The sequence below is a fragment of the Fukomys damarensis genome, unplaced genomic scaffold (genome assembly GCF_012274545.1).
Source record: "Fukomys damarensis isolate Sample0158 unplaced genomic scaffold, DMR_v1.0_HiC HiC_scaffold_37, whole genome shotgun sequence".
Classification (NCBI taxonomy): domain Eukaryota; kingdom Metazoa; phylum Chordata; class Mammalia; order Rodentia; family Bathyergidae; genus Fukomys; species Fukomys damarensis.
In genome coordinates, this window is record NW_022900949.1 from 9,081,091 (window position 1) to 9,097,975 (window position 16,885).

The window sequence follows — 16,885 nt, forward strand, 5'->3', positions numbered from 1 at the left end:
GTCTCAAAAAACAAAAAGAAGGAAGGAGGGAAGGAGGGAAGTGCAAGGGAACACCCGGCCCCGAAGCAAAGGACAAGCTTTAGCAGGGAAACTGCTCTGAGGATAAGGGCGTGTGCGGTTTCCAATGGAAACGTTTATTCCAAATTTTTCTGGAGATTTTGAGGGTGGAACCCATAGCTCCACCCAACCACCTTTAAACCAATGACGACCTGGCAGGGTTGCGGCGCGTGCGCATAGTGCTTCAGCTTGCCGGCCTCTTTCTTGAAGTGTGGGCGGAGCTCCGGCGCGCGTGCCCTCAAACATCTTTGCGCACGCGCGCTCCCAGCATGCCCTGGGCGCGCGGGCGGCGGGCTCCTCAGTCCGCTGTGAAGGTGGTGGTGTCCGAGCTGAGCGAGGCGAGGCAGCCACCGCGGCTCAGGCGGCTGGACGTGGAGCAGGTGCAGCAAGGCTTCCGCCGGTGCAGATCCATCTGCCATGAAGCCCCCAGCAGGTACGGGCGCCCCTCGCTGAGGTCTGGCTCACGGGACCCCGGCGTGTCCTCCGTCCGCTCGACCCCCTGGCTAGCGATTGGGGCCTAAGGTTGGCATCACGGGGAGACGGTGGGCGACCCTTCCCCTTCGTCTACCGAATGAATAAGCCAACTTGTCCAGAGCTTCTCCCTGGAGCAGACTTCATGGATTTCTCTCCCGGACGGGTCGGGTCCCGGGGTGCATTCGGGTGGACTTTGGGGGAGGCAGTGATTTGAGAAACTGGTCCCCTCCCTTCTGGAGCCGGAGGCAGACGTTCAAGAAATAAATAAAGCCGGTTGTGGTGGCGCACACCTGTAATCCTAGCACTCTAGGAGAGGCTCAGGCAGGAGGATCGTCAAGTTTGAGCCCAGGGTGGGGCGAGACCCTGATGACAAGACCCTGTCTCAAAATGAGTAAAAAGGGGCTGCTCGGTGAGAAGGCCCTGGGTTCAGTCCATGAACCACTGAGGAGTTTAGATAGGGATTGGTGGCGTGGAACAAATGAACACAGGACAGTTTAGGGACGCTTCCCTAGAGAGCGGGTCCTGGAGGACTTCTCTGAGGAGGTGGCGGTTACAGTCTGGATTTTAGAGAGAAGCAGCTAGGTGTTCTGTCATGACTTTTAGGTGCACTGCAGGGCCAAGGCAAGGAATCGGGAATGCAGGTATTGCATTTTGTTTGTTTGTTTGTTTTGGTGAGACAAGGTTTCGCCGTGTAGTTCAGGCTGGCCTTGAACTCACTATGCAGCCCTGGCTGGCCTCGAACTCACAGCGATCCTGCCCAGCCTCCTGAGTGCTGGGATTACAGCTGTGGGCCACCTGCCTGGCTTGGGGAACTCTTAAGGGCAAAGGGGCGGTATTAGAAGGGAATTGCAGGTTGATGTGTGGGCTCTCCTTGCTGTATTTTTGCAATTCTTTGCTCCTGCCCACCCTCCTCCTAGTTCCCTCTTTAGCCATTTGCAAAGAGGATGATGATTGTAGTGACAATGCTAATAATAATTAGGGTTATTCAGGCTTCTGGGAGTCGGGAATGTTGTCTGCCTTGTTTGCTGCTGGATTGTTAGTTCAGGAACCAGCATAGAGGTGGCAGTCAGTAAATAATTTACAGGACCGGTGGATGTCCAAAGATCCTAGCTCCACTCAGCACTTTCTGACGATCCACTTCCCAATGAGCTCCATATCTCCCATCCTCCTGAAGCCCCTCTTGACCACAGATTTCAGTATAACTGCACAGCTCTCTTCAACCCAACATACTCTCCACACAGAATATTGGCCTGAAGTTCCCAGCAGTATCACCTCACCAGAAAGTCTGACTTACGTCGAGCTGCTTTTTCCAGAGCAGTGTGTCGGTGTTTCTCAGCTGGGGTGGTCGAGCTGCTTCTGGGGAGTCAGGGCAATATGTGGGGACATCTCCGGTCATCAGGACTGGGAGCTCCTGGCGGGGAGCAGGTGTAGACCAGTGTCACTGCTTCGTACCCTGCAGGGAAGTGTGTGGTCCCCAGGCTAAGAAACCCTGGGGTCCACCCCCTTATTCCATTGCATGAAAGGTAATTAGATTCTAGGTTACTGCCACACCCCCTCCCAGATGTTACATAATAAGTGACCTTTGTAGGTATCACCTTTCTAAAATGCAGGGAATCTTGATTTTCAGGACATCCCTGGCCTTGGCCTAGGGAAGCCTAGAAGAGAAATTACAGTGTCACAACAGCTGCCCCTTGAGACCTGTTCTCTCCCCACCGTTGGGCCTTCAGACAGTTGTGCCCTCTAAACCTGCACAGTCCCCACTGTCCAGGTGGGAATCCTGAGGTTTGGAGAGTTCCAGTCTTCTGCTGTCCTGAGGCCAGCGTGGGGCAGTGTTCTCACCAGGCAGTCTGCTTTAGCTTCTGTCAGCCCTCCTCTGCCTATGTAAAAGCATACACTTAGGGCCAGAAATTTAGCTCAGTGGTACCTCGCCTGCCTAGCAAGTGCAAAGTCCTGATATCGATCCCCACTATCAAGAAAAAACAAAAAAAAAAGGAAAGAAAAAAAATGTACATCTGGTTGGCAGCCCCCTTTCCAGGATTTCACCTGCCACTCGGGAGTGAAGTTCAAACCCTCAGATGTATATCTATATGTGAGCACATTCCAGCCTGCCTAGTAGTGTAGGAACCAGGAGCTAGGAATGAATTCTGAATGGGACAGAGGCTGACTTGTGTTCTGCAGCTAAAGTACTTGGCTCTTTCCAGAGCAGGTTTCCAGTACAGGTGCCACCAGGCTGTGCAGGGTGAGGGGCTGGCAGCTGGTTTTCCTGGCCTCTGTGTCCAGCCTCGGAGGAACCCTCTTCTGGCCTTCCCATGGGGCCCCCACCTGCCAGTCTAGCACCCTTTCTGGGGGGCGGCTAGTTACCTCCCACTGCACCTGTCGGTTCCCACGGTCTCGCCCCTTCCTGGTTCACGTGTTAATGAACGGGGTACCTTACTCCCTAGTTGGATGTTAAGTGGCCTCTTCAGAAACCCCGCTGAGCCTGGAGGCTTCTCCCTGACCTGTGGAGTTGATCAGTGCTGCACTGGCAGGGCCTCCCCCTTTCTGTAAGTATCGGCTCTTTGCAGGGCGCCCGCGCTAGGACCCAGGCTTAGTGTCTCTAGGGCAGGGACCTAATGGCAGCAGCAAGACATCAGGGTCGCATCGTTCTGGGGAGTGTCCTGGGTACTGTGGTTGCTGAGCAGTGTCCCTGGCCCCTACTCACTCTGTGCTACTGTGCCCCTTCCCCTGTCATGACAGCCACAGCTGTTCCCATGCACTGCCCTGTGTCCCTGCGAGTGGTTGGGGACAGAACTGTGCCCGCTCTGGAGAGTTCCTGGGCCCCATGCTCCCCCAGTCACATCACTCCCGTGCATGGACTGGACGAGACCCGGTCAGCAGCGGCCCTTTGCCTTTTGTGTGCAGCCTGTGCAGGGGATGTCCTGGACGCGGTGTCCCCGTGCTCCCCCGTTGTGAACCACCTGAGGTGGGACCTGAATGCACCCCAGATCGAGGCGCTCACCAAGGAGCTCATTGAGCAGACGAAGCATGTGTATGACCAGGTGGGCGCTCAGGAGTTCGAGGATGTGTCCTACGAGAGCACGCTCAAGGCGCTGGCTGACGTGGAGGTGACCTACACGGGTGAGTGCTGGCCGTTTCCCCGCTCCCCACATGGTCACTTGAGAGTCTGGCATGCGAAGGTGCCAGCTTGAAACCCAAGTCCCGTCCAGCGCTTTCCCCCTGACAGAGGAGATTTGTTTTCCGTCTGAACCACTGAATGAATGCAGGACCTGCCTTGTTCGTTTTCTCTTTGGTGTTTGTGGGTTGGATTTTCTCCCTCCCTCCATCCCTCCCTTCCTTCCTTCCTTCCTTTTTTCTTTCTTATCTTTTTTCTATTTTTTGCGGTACTGGGGATTGAATTCGTGACCTTGCACTTGTGAGGCAGGTGCAGCACCAACTGAGCTAAATCCCCAGCCCTGGTTTGGATTTTCTTTGGGGTCAGCTCTCATTACATTGCCCAGGCAGGCCTTCAACTCCTGGGCTCAAGCCATTCTACAAAGTCAAATATATGTGTGTATACATATATGTGTATACGTGACGTGTATCTATATACTACATATACTTTGTTCTGGGGTTTTTTGTTTTTTGAGACAGGCTGTCCTCAAACCTGCTGTGATCTTCCTGCCTTAGCTTCTCAAGTGCTGGGATCACAAGCATGTGCTACCACACCTGGCTATGCCTTCATTTTAGAACATTTTCGTTCTCTCAGATAAAAACTCCATGTCCTATAGCATCACTCCCTGCCCCTTCCCCAGCCCCAGCCCCCTAAGTCCACTTCCGGTCTCTGGAGTCTCCTGTCCTGGGCATTTCCTGTCCGTGGATCCCACACTGTGTCCTCTGTGTGGCATCTCACTGAGCATGGCGTCCTCAGGGTCCGTCCACACCGTGGCGAGTGTCACAGCCTCACTTCTTTCCTGGCTAGTGTCCCTGCTTGGGGAGGGGACTCACCGGATGTGTCCCTCTGTCTGTCAACACTGGGCTGTCCCGCTTTGTCTACCGTGTACCCGGTGCTCTGAAGGTGTACACAAGTCTCCGTGAGATGCTCTCATCCTTCCTGGCTGCACACCTGCAATCAGGGCCCCGGGGTCTGAGGAACGCTTGGGGCTCAGGCCTGCGGGGACACCCAGCCTCTCTAACACGAGGTCATGGCTTGGTCTTTGCCTCTGTGCAGCTGTCACCAGCCACAGCTCTGTCTAAAATTGAGCTCGCCAGCCTCTTGGCCTTGTCCTGCTGGCTCCATCCTGGTCCTCCTCGGCGTGGGTGTCACGAGTCAAGTCCGTCTCCTTCAGACTGTGGCATCCCGAGGCCTGGGCAGCAGCTCTTTGTCCCTGTCCGGTGCCCAGCCCTGCCCTGGTACAGAGAACCTAGAAGGGGGTTGTGGGGAGGGGCCGGGGGGCAGGGTTGGCTCGTGCCAGATCTGTCCAGGGCCACTGTCACTTTTTGTCCTTTGTCCTTATTTCAGTGCAGAGGAACATCCTTGACTTCCCTCAGCATGTGTCCCCGTCGAAGGACATCCGGGCGGCCAGCACGGAGGCCGACAAAAAGCTGTCCGAGTTCGACGTGGAGATGAGCATGCGGCAGGACGTGTACCAGAGGATCGTGTGGCTGCAGGTGAGGGCGGCTGGGACGCGGTGGCTCAGCACAGCGCAGGCTCCACAGCCAGGAGGTAGCGAGGCAGGCAGGGACAGGGATTCTGAAACAGCCACGGGTGGAAACCTCTTCATCGCTGGAGAGCTCCATCCCCTTGGTTTTAAAAAGCAGGACCCCCAGGCCTGTAATCTTAACTCCTTGGGAGTCTGAGCCAGGAGGAACTCTAGTCCAAGGCCAGCCCGGGCAACTTCACAGGATCCTGTCTCAGAATAAAATTTAAAGGGGAAATGTGTAGCTCAGTGGTAGTGTTCTAGATTTAATCCCAATGTTGCAAAAAAAGAAAGTAAATTTTACATGTTGTTTGCTTTATGACAGTTTAAAAAGCAACAGAAAACAATAAAAATATCCAGCAGGAGGGGCCCTGTGGCCTTTCACACCCGTTCTGCTACGTGTCCCCACCCCCGATTGTTAACGCTGGGACAGCTGCGCACACCCGTGTCGGTTCAGGGGCCTGGGTTTCTTCCCAGCGGGCGGATGGCCCGAGACCAGGAGGCCCCGTGTCAGGAAGACCACGGGAGCCGCGGTACACGGATCGGGGCGGCGTACTGTGAAAGCAGTCTTTTAAAAATCACATTTTTGTCTTACACACTGTTGTAAGAGTTGACACAGAAACCAGGCGGGGTGGCCCACACCTGTCATTCCCCCACTCTGGGAGGCTGAGGCCAGATGATTGCAAACTTGATCCCACCCTAGGCAACTTAGGGAGACCATGTCAAAATTTAAGAAGGGCCGGGAATGCAGCTCAATGCGAAGGCCCTGCGTTCAATCCCCAGTACTGTTAAGGAAAGGAAATGAAAATCAAGGCGCAGAGCACCCTGCACGCTTTGCCGGGCCCCCCCGCAGTGGCGTTGTACGCAGCTGTTGCACAGCCCGTGACTGAGATGCTGGCCTTGACCCCACCTGGTGCTTCACTCCAGCCGGGGCTGCTCGGGCCGACACAGGTTGTCACTCTCTGGGACGATGGCCTGGCCCGGGGGGGTTGTGTGGTCAGGCTTTTGGGGAACGGCACTGGCCGCACCGTGATGGGGAGGAGCAGTGGGGTTCGGCTGCCTGACTCCCCTGTGACCGCCTCCATTTGGCGCTGCAGGAGAAGGTGCAGAAGGGCTCCCTGAGGTCCGAGGCTGCGCGGTACCTGGAGCGGCTCATCAAGCTGGGCCGCAGGAACGGGCTCCACCTGCCCAAGGAGACTCAGGACGTGAGTGTGGGCGCCCCAGGCCTGTGCTCGGCCGGGAGGGTCGGGGTGGGCCCCAGGGTAGTGCTGCACTCACCAGGCACCACGCGGGGTGGCCGGGCTGTATCGGGGCCAGAGAGGGCAGGTGGGCAGCGGTGCTCGCTGCGGTTTCTCTGAGGTAGCCCAGGCCAGCCAGGCCCACTGTGTGCACCAGGCTCTGGGGTGTAGGGCAGTGTGCCCTAAGCGAGGGTCTCTAGGAAGGAGGCATGGGGTCTTCGGGGATGGCTGTCCTGGGAGAGGCTGTGGCTGCAGGCTCAGCCGGCGTGGTCCAAGGCATCAGAGCAGAGTCCCGGACCTGGCTGGTGTGGGCAGCAGCCTGTGCCACAGCTGGGCCTTCACTTACCCATTCCCAGGGCACTATCACAGCTGCATGGGCAGAGCCTCGAGGGAGGGGTTTGTTCTTAGAGCTGCTGCTGGATGGCCCGGTGTGGTGCACACATCTGTCGTCTCAGCACTTGGGAGGCTGAGGCAGGAGGATTGTAAGTTCAAGCTCAGTCTGGGCAACTTATGAAGACTCTGTCTCAGGGTTAGAGCAATGATGGTGAACGTGTTAGAGCTTTCAGTGATACAAACAGCCTGCTGAGGCGCACGTGCTGTAGGTCTGCCCCCACTGGGCCCTCAGTGGTGAGTTAGCAGCATCGGGAAAAGCGCTATTAAGAGCGAGACTAGTCGGGATTTAGCTCAGTGGTTCTGGCGCCTGCCTTGCAAGTGCAAGGACCTGAGTTCGATCCCCAGTTCCCCCCCACCCAACCCCGGCCAAAATTGAGACTGATTCTCAAGTCTGAGGGGGTGAAGACAGCCTGCCAGGCAGCCATGGGTGCTCAGCACAGCCTGAACCCTGCTGTCTGCAGAGAGGCCCTGGGTTCTCCTGGCGGAAGGCCATGGAGGTTGCTGCCGCTCAGAGCCCAGGAAAGATGCCCATCTGGACAGGAGAGGAGTAGGCATGGATCTGAGAGCCACTCCAGGCGCTCGGGGCCCTGTCGGGTCCCCAGGCTGGGCGGGGTGTGGGAGGGGCAGCCTGGTGCACACAGAGCCTGGACCTCCAGGTGGAGGTGGGCCCGGGCTGTGCCTTTTCTATCCTCCCCCTCCTTCCGTGCCAGCTACCCTGCCTGGGTCCGAGGGGAAGCTCTCGGGTGCCAGAGCCCCCGTCCCACCTCTGCCACCCCCTGCAGAAAATCAAGAGCATCAAGAAGAAGCTGAGCCTGCTGTGCATCGACTTCAACAAGAACCTAAACGAAGACACCACCTTCCTGCCCTTCACGCGCGAGGAGCTGGGTACACAGCGGGCACCGCCACCCCGAGCTGCCGCTTCCTCCCAGGACCCTGCTGTCCTTGCTTTCCCGGTGGCTCTTTGGTGCCCTCGCTTTTGGCATAGGAGGTCCCTGGCGTCTCCTTCCAGTCCTGGCCCGGGCATCAGGGCCCCGTGCACTGCAGGTTTCTCGCCCCAGGTGCAGGGTGGGTGGCTTCCCCGTCCCCTCCAGAGCCACCTCCCACCCTGCAGGGGGGCTCCCTGAGGACTTTGTGAACGCGCTGGAGAAGACTGAGGATGGCAGGCTGAAGGTCACGCTCAAGTACCCCCATTACTTCCCGCTCCTGAAGAAGTGCCATGTGCCGGAGACCAGGAGGAAGGTGGAGGAGGCCTTCAACTCCCGCTGCAAAGAGGTAACGCTGGGCGCCGGCCTCGCCCGTGGGAGGTGGCTGTGTGGGTGCAGCTCGGCCTCGGCTCTAGTGCAGGTGCCGCTGGCCCATGGTGCAGGCCGGCCCTCCCTGTCAGCTCCTGTGTGGTGCCGTGTGTGTCCGTAGCCCTGCGGGGCCGAGCACAGGGCCAGGCCTGAGGGGACTGTGTCATCGCTGCTGCCACACAGAGGGCTCTGCCATGTGGACCCAGATCTGCCTCTCACGGTGGTCTACCAACCCTGAGGCTCAAGGGAGATCAGGGAGTCACGTGGGTGTCCCCGTGTGTACCCCCAAGCCCATGGCCACCAGCCTTGCGAGCCTTGGACCTCAGGCCCTATATGTGTGCAGGGGAGGCTGGCAGAGCCGGGCACGGGCAAGACCCTGGGTAGTGTGGGGTCCCCAAGCACCGCAGCGTAAGCTCCTCTTACCCCATGTCCTTTCCTACCCATAACCCTTCCTGGTTCTGAAAAGGTCTGGTTTGCGTGTAGCTGTGGGGAGCTGGGTGGGGCAGACTTCCCTGCCCAGGTGCCATCCCCCACGGCCACTGTGTCGCCTGCAGGATAACTGTGCCATCCTCAAGGAGCTGGTGGCGCTGCGGGCACAGAAGTGCAGCCTGCTAGGCTTCAGTACCCACGCTGACTACGTCCTGGAGATGAACGTGGCCAAGACCAGCCAGGCCGTGGCCACCTTCCTAGGTAACGGCCCCCACTGGGTGCCACAGGCTCTGGGTGGGCAGGGCGGGCCGGAGTGTGACAGCGCCCTCTGCCCCTGCAGATGAGCTGGCGCAGAAGCTGGAGCCCCTGGGGGAGCAGGAGCGCGCTGTGATCCTGGAGCTAAAGGAGGCGGAGTGCGAGCACCGGGGGCTGCCCTTCGACGGCCGCATCCACGCGTGGGACATGCGCTACTACATGAACCAGGTGGAGGAGACGCGCTACCGCGTGGACCAGAACCTGCTCAAGGAGTACTTCCCCATGCAGGTGGTCACGCGCGGGCTCCTGGGCATCTACCAGGAGCTCCTGGGCCTCACCTTCCAGCTGGAGGAGGCGGCCGCCGTGTGGCACGAGGACGTGCGGCTCTATTCGGTGCGTGACACAGCCTCGGACCAGCTCATCGGCCAGTTCTACCTGGATCTCTACCCCAGGTGGGCTCCCCGGGGTCCCCACGAGCCCCGCCTCCGTTTGTGGGGTGGGAAGGGTGGACGGCTGTCGCGGGGAGGATCTGCGGAGGAGCGCGGGGGACCTGGCTGGCACTGTCACCTCGCCCCACTGTGGGGCCGCACAGACGGGGCCTCACTCTGTCTTGGCTGGGGCGGGGGGACACAAGCAGCACAGAGCTCCCCGCCTGGGAGCTCGGCATTGCGGGAGGATCTGCGGAGGAGCGCGGGGGACCTGGCTGGCACTGTCACCTCACCCCACTGTGGGGCCGCACAGACGGGGCCTCACTCTGTCTTGGCTGGGGCGGGGTGACACAAGCAGCACAGAGCTCCCCGCCTGGGAGCTCGGCATTGTTGGGGACCCCCGGAGCCACTCGTCCCCTGGGAAGGCTACCTGGGTGGCAGCCCCGGGCCGGGCCTGACCTGCTGCCTCCCCAGGGAAGGCAAGTACGGCCACGCAGCCTGCTTCGGCCTGCAGCCCGGCTGCCTGCGGCAAGACGGCAGCCGCCAGATCGCGGTGGCGGCCATGGTGGCCAACTTCACCAAGCCCACGCCAGACGCCCCGTCGCTGCTGCAGCACGATGAGGTGGAGACCTACTTCCACGAGTTCGGGCACGTGATGCACCAGCTCTGCTCGCAGGTGCGTGGGCTCCCGGAGGCCGACGGCCGGGTCGGCGTGCAGATTCCCTGTCTCCCTGCAGCCCTGTCCCCACCTCTTCAGGGACACGGGCCGGTTGGGTTAGGCCTCCCGGGTGCCCTCTCTCTACCTTTCTTTCTGTTACCGAGTTGCTTGCTTCTAAAAGTGGCTCGTGGCTGGGGGCGCTCACCTCTCCTTCCGGAGTTGAAGTCCAGGTTCTTGTCTCAGACACAGAATTGAGTGAATGAGCAAAAAGCAGTGGCAGAGTTTATTCGAGAAAGTAAAAATGAAGAGTGGGAGAGAAACTGGCTCTGCACAGTGAGCTTGGGCTGAGTGAATTGAAAAAGGCTTAGAGCAAAGAAGAGCACGTGTCCGGGGAGCGGCGTGGGCTCTTGGGCCCAGAGAGCCGGCATAGCGAGCTCTTCGTGGCTCGCCTCTCCTATGCTGTCTGAATCTCCAGAAACCCAGGAGAGCCCCGCCACGCGGGTGCTGGGGCCCACTTCAGGCTCACGTCAGCCCATCCACTTGAAAACCAGCTGGAGCGGGAGAGAAGCCCACGCGCAGGGCTTCAGGGCTTCAGGACTTGTCCGCCCCCGTGTCCAGGACATTTGTCATCAGCAGGTCCAGCCCACTTCCCCGGCCAGCTCTTGCCACGCCCCGGCCTCCTGTCTCACTTCCTCTTCCAGGGCCGTCTCCCACGCTGAGGTTCGGTGGGTTGGGACCTGGTCATGTACGGGCCCTAATTCAGTCAGAGACCTCCCTTCGCTGCGGAGGTGCCGGTTGTTTTCTCCTCCAAGCGGTGCTTGGTGCAGAGCCCCAGCTCCTGGTGGTTCCCAGTGAGCTGCTCAGCCTGGGGACCCGAGAAGCCACCTCCGGGCACCAGAGGGACACAGGCTCAGAGCGATTGGGTGACCTGGCCCGATGGACCCTCAGCGGCCAGCACAGGCTCAGCTCTGGTGCGCTGCACTCTGGCCCGTGTCCATCCCTGGGCCCTGCTGTGTGGGGACTCCGTCCATCTCCCTCACCCTTGGGACCCCGTCTCCTGACAGCGATTATGTGCTCAGAAGGCTGAGAGGAGAGCAGGGCGGCAGGGGGATGTTCCATCGCCCCATAGGCACCTGTCCCCTCCCCAGCCCCACACCCCTGAGTCCACTTCCTGTCTCTGGAGTCGCCTGTCCTGGTCGTTTCCTGTCCGTGGAGCCCACATTCTGTCTGGTGTCTGGCGTCGCACTGAGCACAGTGTCCCCAAAGTCCAACCACATGGAGGCGAGTGTCACAACCTGCTACCTTATCCTGGCTGAGTGATACTCTCCTGAAATGATGGACTTTTCGTTCTCTTTTTTTTGGTACTGGGGATCGAAGCTGCATCTTTGTGCTTGCAAGGCAGGCGGCGGAATCACTGAGCTAAATCCCCGGCCCTAATGATGGACTTTTTAACATTGTCTTTTGACAGACACAAGTTTTTAACTTGAAGCTCGGTGCATAACTTATTTTTGGCTGTGCTGAGGACAGAACCCAGGGCCTCACATATGTTAGGCAGGCGCTCACCATGGAGGCCTTTTTTTTTGTCTTGAGATAGGGTGTTACTATGAAGCCGAGGCAGGCCTCGAACTCAAGGTGATCTTCCTGCTTCAGCCTCCCTAGTGCTGGTATTACTGGTGTGCACCACTATGCCCGGCTCACTGAGGCCTTTTTTGAATTTTTAGTCTCTTCAATTTGCTGAGGCTGGATCTGATCTTCCAGCCCTCGGTCTCAGCCTCCGGAGTAGCTGGAATGGCAGGCCTCCAACACCGCACCCGGCTTCGGTCTTAAACTTTGCTCTTGTTTGGGCTTCTCTGCCCTGTGGAAGACACAGTTCCACCCACTGTCCTGGCTCACCTGCCCCTTGGAGGAGCAGGGTTTTCTAGAGCAGTTGCTGCATGGCAAGGGGAGGAACTTAGGCCTCGGGGCAGGTGCTCCTCACCTCCACCCTCAGGTGTGTCCTGGCTGGGACATCATTGGTCCCCATCATTTTCTGGGTTTAGGCTAGGGGAGGGGCCTCAGGTGACACCTGCTGGCCCAGGTGTGCTCAGGAGGGTGGTGCGTGCAGGGGAGGGGCCTGGCCTTGCTGAGTCTCCAGCCCGCCCCACAGGCTGAGTTCGCCATGTTCAGCGGGACCCATGTGGAGCGCGACTTTGTGGAGGCGCCGTCACAGATGCTGGAGAACTGGGTGTGGGAGAAGGAGCCACTGCTGCGCATGTCCCAGCACTACCGCTCGGGCCACGCGGTGCCACAGGAACTGCTGGACAAGCTCATCCAGTCCCGCCAGGCTAACACCGGTGGGGATGGCACGGAGGGGTGCGGCGGGCGCAGGCGGGGCTCAGTGGGCGGCCTCTGACCTGCATTCCCACCGCCAGGGCTCTTCAACCTGCGCCAGATCGTGCTGGCCAAGGTGGACCAGGCCCTGCACACGCGCACGGATGTCGATCCTGCCGAGGAGTACGCAAGGCTTTGCCAGGAGATCCTGGGGGTCCCCGCCACGCCAGGTAGCCACGCTCACTGCCTCGTCCCAGCGGTCCCTGGCCTCCTGCTCCCCGGAGGAGCACTGGGCCCCACGTGTTGAGGGGTGAGGGCCTGCAGTGTCCCCACGCTCTCGGGGACAGGAGAGGACCCAGAGCCGCTCTCAGCCCTGAGTCCCTGGCCGGCCTCCCTGTGGAGGGGACGCGAAACAGGTCAGCTCCTGGGTCCTGGAGCAGCCAATGGAGCGAGAGGAGCAACCTCCAGGCTCAGGAGAGGAGGAGGGAGGCAGGAGGCCAGCATGCGCTTGCTTCCCTGTGCTGAGGAGGGCGGTGCCCATCCTTGGTGTGTGCATGGCCGTGCGACCCCGTGTGTGTAGAGAGAGTCACCTTAGCGGGTGGTGTTTGCCAGTGTAAGGTCCCACGAGCGTTTACATTTTTTTTAACTGAGGATCCAGCCCAGGCGTGCCGTACCGCTGAGCTGCACCCCAGTTGACTTTATTTTGAGATGGGGTCTTGCTAAGTGGTCCAAGCTGGCCTGGAACTCGTGACCCCCCTGCCTCAGCCTACAGCCTCGTGCAGCTGGGATGCACCACAGCCCCTGGCTAACATTTCTTGTGCAGGATCGGGAGCGGCGCACAGTGTCCTGTCGCCTGACTCATGGAGCTGTGGGTGGGTGGGGTCCGTGAGATCCTTGGGCTCACCTGCCCCAGACTCACTGGTCCCTGTCTGTCCAGGGACCAACATGCCGGCCACCTTCGGCCACCTGGCAGGTGGCTACGACGCCCAGTACTACGGCTACCTGTGGAGCGAGGTGTTCTCCATGGACATGTTCCACACGCGCTTCAAGAAGGAGGGTGTGCTGAGCCCCAAGGTGAGGTTGGGGACAGGGCGGATGGGGCAGGGTGGGCCCAGGACCCCCACAGGCAGATCGCAGCCTACGCCAGCCCCGCTGTGGGAGAGCACTGGTCCTGCGGCCAGGGAAGGTGACAGACTGCACCCTCAACCCTGAGCCAGGTCTCATTCCCAGCCTTGGTCTGCCCTTCCGACCCCTATGACCAGTGTGTGTGTGTGTGTGTGTGTGTGTGTGTGTGCGCGCGACATCCATCTGTGCCCACGCTGGCCCCTCTGGTGCTGCCCATGCACTTCGATGTCTGAGGTTATGTGTCTCCCGCCCTCACCCACGGTGCCCCAGCACCCATAGCCACTCCTGGACCAGTCACGGGGGCAGGCACACCCTGGGGCCTGTACCCACAGCCAGCCCCGCCTTGTGCCCCGCAGGTGGGCATGGACTACAGGACCACCATCCTGAGGCCGGGCGGGTCCGAGGATGCCAGCGCCATGCTGAAGCTCTTCCTGGGCCGTGACCCCAGGCAGGACGCCTTCCTCCTGAGCAAGGGGCTGCAGGTGGAGGGCAGCAACCTCGCCACCTGCTGATCTGTGGCGCCCTTGGCCCTGTGCCTTAGCCCAGCCCAGTGGTACCACCAGCATGGCGCCATCCAGGCCCCAGCCCCACAGGGCCAGCCGGCTGGAGAGAGCTCCCCGAGGGCCTTGTTTTGTTGCACTAGCGCCCCTCCCAGGGCAGCGCCTGTTGTACAAGGTGGTTCTTCCAGACACAGACAGTAAACAACGTGAAGCAGCTTCTAGGCTGGTCCTTGCTCCGTCCCCTTGGCACAGGGCAGCCAGGCAGTGATGCCCTGAGCGGTCTGGGTTGACACGCGTGGGTCCCTGGGGCCAGTCGGGCCAGGGCCAGGGAATCTGGGAAGGCCCAGCTCTGTATGAGGGCCCAGGTGACCAGGATTGCCCCACACCGTGTCAGCCCCGCCCCACTGTGGACCACACTCGGCCCTTGCGAGGGTGCCAGCCTCACAGCAGCTTTCTCGGTGCCTGCAGAGCTGACCCACTGACCTCCGGCACCCGCAGGGGAAGCTCGTGGCCGATAACGTGCATTGCGGCTTCCAGTTGATCAGAGCTGCTGTGTGAGGGCTGAGTGTCCCTGATAGGGCTGTCAGAACCACCAAAGCCTTCACCACGGCAGTGAGTGGTGTCTGGGAGCCGCTGGTATTTTTAAAAAATATCCCAGTGGCTTTTTTCTGGTTATACCAAGGATTGAACCTGGGGCCTCCATACTGTATCACATCTCCGGCCCTTTTCATTTTATTTTTCTTTCTTTGGGTACTGGGGATCAAACTCAGGACCTTGCACTTGCGAGGCAGGTGTGGTGTGGCTGAGCTGTCCCTGCCCAGCCCTTTTTATTTTTGACACGGGGTCTCTGTGAAGTGACAAGGTTGGGTTCCCGGAATGCTGAGGTGACAGGTGGTGGCTTCCGCCCTGGCCTGGATTCTGTGACAGCAGGACCCTTTCCCGGGGGAGGCCGACCCTGTCCTGTGGACAGACTCGGGCTGTGTCGTCGGCCGTCACCACGGCAGGACCCCAGCTGTGGGATCTCCTTTGCACCTGAGGGACGCCTGCCCCAGCTTCCTGTTCTGCGGCACTAGAGCCTGGATGCTGGGGGCTGTTCTTAGCCAAGCTGCAGCCATGGAGGCGGTGAGACTCACCGGAGCCACAGCAGCTGCCGTTTATGCTCAACCATCTGGTGCTCCAAAGGGGAGGACAAGCCCGAGGGATGGCGCACACCCGGGGCGCCGAGGCGGGCAGATCGGAAGCACCAGCCCAGGCTCAACAAATCAGTGAGACTTTGTCTCAATTAAAATACAGAAAAGGGGCCGGGATGTGGCTCAGTGCAAAGGCCATGAGCTCAATCCCTGGTACTGCAAAACAAAACAAAACACAAAACCACCGGGGGCGCCAGGCCCTTCCCAGTGGGCGGAGGCTGAGTGCCTTGCGTCTCTGCCTAAAATCACGTGCACCTCGCCTCCCTTGGAACTTTTTCCTCTGCTCTCCATTTCTTCTCAGCCCCAATCGCTCGCACCCATTCTGTATTTCCCCACCATTTATGTGGGGTTTTTTGAGACGGGGTCTCGCTATGTAGTTGAGACTGACCTGGAACTCACTGCAGACCGGGCTGGTGTCGAACTCACAGCGATCCTCCTGCCTCAGCCTCCGGCGTGCTGGGATGACAGGTGTGCATCACCACGCCCTGCTTCTCCACCTGTGAACAGCTAGCTGTCCCACCCTGGCCGGTGCAGCACTCATGGCAGCAGGTGCTGCAATCCCGGTGGGGTCCAGCAGGTGGCAGATTTGGCCGAATCCGGGCCTCCAAAGTTACTCCCAGTCATACCAGTTCCGCTCTCCTAGCTTCCGTTCTCCTTCTGTTTCCTACCCATCATCCCGAGAGATCCCGTTACTCCTAAATCAGAAAAGCCCTTTTCCTGCTTAGGACACAGCAGTGGTTGCTTTTTCTTTTGCAGTACTGGGACTGGAAACCAGGGCCTTCACACTGAGCTACATCCCAGCCCTTTTTATTTTGAGACGGTCTTATTAAACGGCTGCATTGCTGGGGCTGGGCTCAAATTTGTGACCCTCCTGCCTCAGCCCCCTAGAGAGCTGGGATTACAGCCTGCGCCCCTACACCCTGCTAGTGTTTGCTTATCTTGTCAGAGTAAATGGCAAGTTCTAAAGAGGCCTCGGTCTCCCTTCCAAACACACTCAGGGCTGTCTCCCTCGGCCTTTGCTTATTTTATTTCTGTGATTACCCAAACGCCACTGCCTCACATACACCACTCTTGCCATTTCCATGTTTCTCCATACTTTAGGCCAATATCTAATGTGAATTCTACTTAAAATAATATTTGTCTTTTTTCCCCACCCTGCATTGCTGAGGATGGAACCCAGGGCCTGGAGCATGCTAGGCAAGTGCTCACCACTGAGCTGCACCCCGCCCCGTCTTATTTTCCGCCTCCCTAAGACAATTTAATGTTTTTTAAATTTTTTATTTTATTTTTGGTACTGGGGCTCAAACTCACGACCTTGTGCTTGGGAAGCAGGTTGCATAACCACGTGGCTAAATCCTGGGCCTTCCATGTGTTTTTGTTTTTGTTTGCTTGTTTTGGGCTCTTTTTGAGACGAGTCTCGCTATTCAGCCTAGTCTTGAACTCGTGGCAACCCTCCTGGCTCAGCCTCCCAGTGCTGGAATTACAGGCGTGCACCACCACTTCCGCCCATTTCCTGTTTCAAATCGCTCCCTTCCCCCTAAACTCGTTGGCCACGCCCTTAGAGTCTGAGTGCGCCACAGGGACGCTGCGCATGCTCAGTCGCTAGCAAGCGCTAGTCGCGCGCAATCGGTACAAACCATTTCTGCTTGTTCTGGGTGGGGAGGTCGCTGGGACTCTTCTTCCGGTGGAAAGGCTGGAGTTTCCTTCTCTCTTCCCTGAGGAGTGGCTCTGGGTAGCTGCTTTTAAATGGATTTAACTTATGTCTCTGGTCCTGAGTGGGGCTTCGTCCCCTCCGCTGCCGGCGCTGGATTCCCCCGCCGCAGCGTTGGTGCCGCCTGCCCGGTCACGTGGGCGGCAAGA

At 59.2% G+C, this 16,885-nt stretch overlaps 1 protein-coding gene across 1 annotated transcript; it reads left to right on the forward strand.

Annotated features, from left to right (window-relative positions):
- Thop1 (thimet oligopeptidase 1) lies at window positions 1–14,073 on the forward strand. The gene is made up of 13 exons (XM_010634842.2): window positions 1–490; window positions 3,433–3,648; window positions 5,030–5,178; window positions 6,305–6,412; window positions 7,621–7,723; window positions 7,950–8,110; window positions 8,685–8,820; window positions 8,900–9,266; window positions 9,717–9,918; window positions 12,047–12,233; window positions 12,312–12,440; window positions 13,148–13,284; window positions 13,692–14,073. Exons 1-13 carry the CDS (start codon window positions 475–477, stop codon window positions 13,845–13,847), a joined length of 2,067 nt encoding a protein of 688 aa, XP_010633144.1. The 5' UTR covers window positions 1–474; the 3' UTR covers window positions 13,848–14,073.
- Window positions 14,074–16,885: the final 2,812 nt, after the last annotated feature.

What these genes read in the sequence shown, in the direction of transcription:
- Thop1 (XM_010634842.2), top strand. An exon ending in TGCCCAAGGAGACTCAGGAC is followed by an intron (nt 6,413 to 7,620) that starts GTGAGTGTGGGC and finishes CACCCCCTGCAG; the next exon opens with AAAATCAAGAGCATCAAGAA. An exon ending in AGGGTGTGCTGAGCCCCAAG is followed by an intron (nt 13,285 to 13,691) that starts GTGAGGTTGGGG and finishes TGTGCCCCGCAG; the next exon opens with GTGGGCATGGACTACAGGAC.